General features: G+C 55.9%; 1 protein-coding gene and 1 pseudogene across 1 annotated transcript in view; both read right to left on the reverse strand.

Annotated features, from left to right (window-relative positions):
• The window catches only part of SMYD3 (SET and MYND domain containing 3), a 413,596-nt gene that overhangs the window by 102,831 nt on the left and 308,129 nt on the right, over positions 1-2,636 (reverse strand). The window contains exons 7-9 of the mRNA XM_014528244.1: positions 2,429-2,587; positions 2,086-2,261; positions 1,908-2,001 (exon numbers count right to left, since the gene is read on the reverse strand). Of these exons, the coding sequence (XP_014383730.1) occupies positions 1,908-2,001; positions 2,086-2,261; positions 2,429-2,587 (429 nt within the window). The remainder of the gene's footprint in view (positions 1-1,907; positions 2,002-2,085; positions 2,262-2,428; positions 2,588-2,636) is intronic.
• LOC102238629 lies at positions 1,579-2,616 on the reverse strand (annotated as a pseudogene).

Below are 2,636 nucleotides of genomic sequence, written 5' to 3' on the forward strand. Positions count from 1 at the left end.
GTGATCAACCAAAGACCTTGTATGCATAACCCATGGACACAGACAGTGGGGTGGTGAAGGCTGGCGGGGGTGGGGCAGGCTGGAGGGGGCTCATGGGGGTAAAACATATCTTTATCACACACCAAAAAGCGTACGAGGTAAGATACTACTCCGTGTCTCCACCGAAATAATCACGTGTAAAATTTTCTTGCAATACCTTCCAACCTTATGTGGTGAGCACATATATTTATTTTAAGGAACTGGGCTCATTAACTCTGGACACGTTTACCACTTACCTTTCATTCACTGGGCAGTAAAGTATCAAGAGCTGTTATATGTTCGGTGTCGCTAAGGTGTGTTTAATAAATTCTACAATCACTGGTAACCAGAGGAGCCAACACAGCCCTGGCAGCCAATGGGTGGCAGATGACGTGGCCAGATTGCTTACATCCAGGCAGCTGCACAGCGGCCTCGCGGAACTCAGGGGTGACCAGACCTGGTATCTGCAATGAGGAGACTGTTTTCTTCCTGGTGACTCGATTCCAAAGCAAAGTGGAATAAAGCATGAGGAGAACCTCATGTCAGGATGCAACCTCCGCTGCAGGCTCTTAAACTGACTTCTTGTGACCTTTCCAAATACAGCAACTGTGCCCTGTCTTGAAAGGTGAAAGGTCATAGGTGAGAAGGCACACTCCAGGGGCTTCTCGGGTTTCTGTGTAGCCCCAGCGTCCACTTCAGGATACAGGCCTTCAGGGAACATCATGATGCTGACACATTTCTCACCAGACAGATCTCCTAGGTGCTGCAAGTACAATTCAAAATATACAGAATCCAACTGCTGACCCTCACCCTGACCCCCACCCCTGCATCTCAGCCGGCGCCTTCCCAGCCTCCGCTGACAGCAATTCACCTTTGGTGTTATCACCTGAAGCTGCGGCGTCACCACGGACTTCTCTTTCCTTCACACCCCATCGGGTCCGCCAGGAAGTTCTGTGGCTCAACTCATCATTCTGCCGTTTCCAGTGCTGCCACCACCCCGGTCTGAGCCCCCATCCCTGCTCCTGTGAGATGCAAGTCTCACAGCTGGTCTCCTTGAGTCCCTTGGGGCCCTGCACCCCGTCCTCTGAAACGGGCGTCCTCTGCTCCACGGCTCCCCCTTCGCTTAGACCAGTGGTTCTCAACCTTCTGGCCCTTTAAATACAGTTCCTCATGTTGTGACCCAACCATAAAATTATTTTCGTTGCTACTTCATAACTGTAATGTTGCTACTGTTATGAATCGTAATGTAAATATCTGATATGCAGGATGGTCTTAGGCGACCCCTGTGAAAGGGTCGTTCGACTGCCAAAGGGGTCGCGACCCACAGGTTGAGAACCGCTGGCTTAGAGCAAAGGTCAAGTCCTCCCAATGTGTCCCCACAGCTCCAGTGCGCTTCCTGGCCGACCACTGGCCATGCCGCACTAGTCTGCATGGCATAAGCGAAGTCACATTTACAAACTGCATAGGAACTTGGTAAGAGAAATTCGCTGTGCCTCTCATATAAAACATTGGAATTTTACTTTCTATGTTTATTTTCAAATGTTTTTTGTTTTTTTTTTCTTCAAGACCATCAAATAATTTACTGCAACAGAACCTGCGCCCAGTGGGCCGGGACGGGCTGCAAATAGATGCGCGGCTGGGGCCGGAGACCTCAGTTCACCAGTCTGTGCAAAGCATCCTGGGAGGCCCACGGTCACTCTGTCCCCCAGCCCTGGGCTGGCCGGGCTTTGGCGGCACTTCCTTCCTTCCTTCCCCTCCTCCCAGCATCCGGCACCTCCGGGGCTCCTGTGCGGGGCGGGCACACAGGACCCGCAGGGGCGTCAGGAGAGCAGGCACTTGCAGCTCATGCAGCCAGGGCCGCCCTCGTCCGGCGGGCTCAGCTTGCGCACCTTGTGCTGCCGGATCTCACGCACCAGCGTGTAGAAGGCGTCCTCCACGCCCTGGCGCGTCTTGGCGGAAGTCTCAATGTAGGGGATGCCATAGCTGCGGGCAAGGTCCTGCGCCTGCCGAGACTCCACAGTACATGTTCCCTACCAGCACCATAGGCACGTCGTCCGAGTCCTTCACCCGCTTGATCTGCTCTCGAAAGACTTGGTGTTGTTGATGGCGAACACACAGAGGAAGCCCTCCCCGGTGCGCATGTACTGGTCCCGCATGGCACTGTACTCCTCCTGGCCCGCCGTGTCCAGAATGTCCAGCAGACACGTCTCCCCGTCAATGACCACTTGCTTCCGGTAGGAGTCCTGTGGGAGGACACCGCTCAGGGACCCCCTCCTCTGGGGGTGTGGCAGCAGCATCACCAGCCCCTCCTGTGCTCCCCAGGTCCTCCATCAAGGGGACCGCTCCTGCAGAGCAGGCAGAAGACAGGCCCCCTGGAGGGTGGTGCTGGGGTGAGGAGCGGCCCGCTCACCTCGATGGTGGGGTCGTACTCGTCCACGAAGTGGTTCTGGATGAGCTGGATGGTCAGGGCGCTCTTCCCCACACCTCCGGCCCCCACCACCACCAGCTTGTACTCGGTCATCGCTCCTGGGGCCGCGGCTCGGGATGCTGCGGTGGCCTCCTGTCCCACCTGCCAAGGAAGGCCTGTCAGCCACGCCCAGGCCCCACCGGGCAGACCT

The sequence above is a fragment of the Myotis brandtii genome, unplaced genomic scaffold (genome assembly GCF_000412655.1).
Source record: "Myotis brandtii unplaced genomic scaffold, ASM41265v1 scaffold627, whole genome shotgun sequence".
Classification (NCBI taxonomy): Eukaryota; Metazoa; Chordata; class Mammalia; order Chiroptera; family Vespertilionidae; genus Myotis; species Myotis brandtii.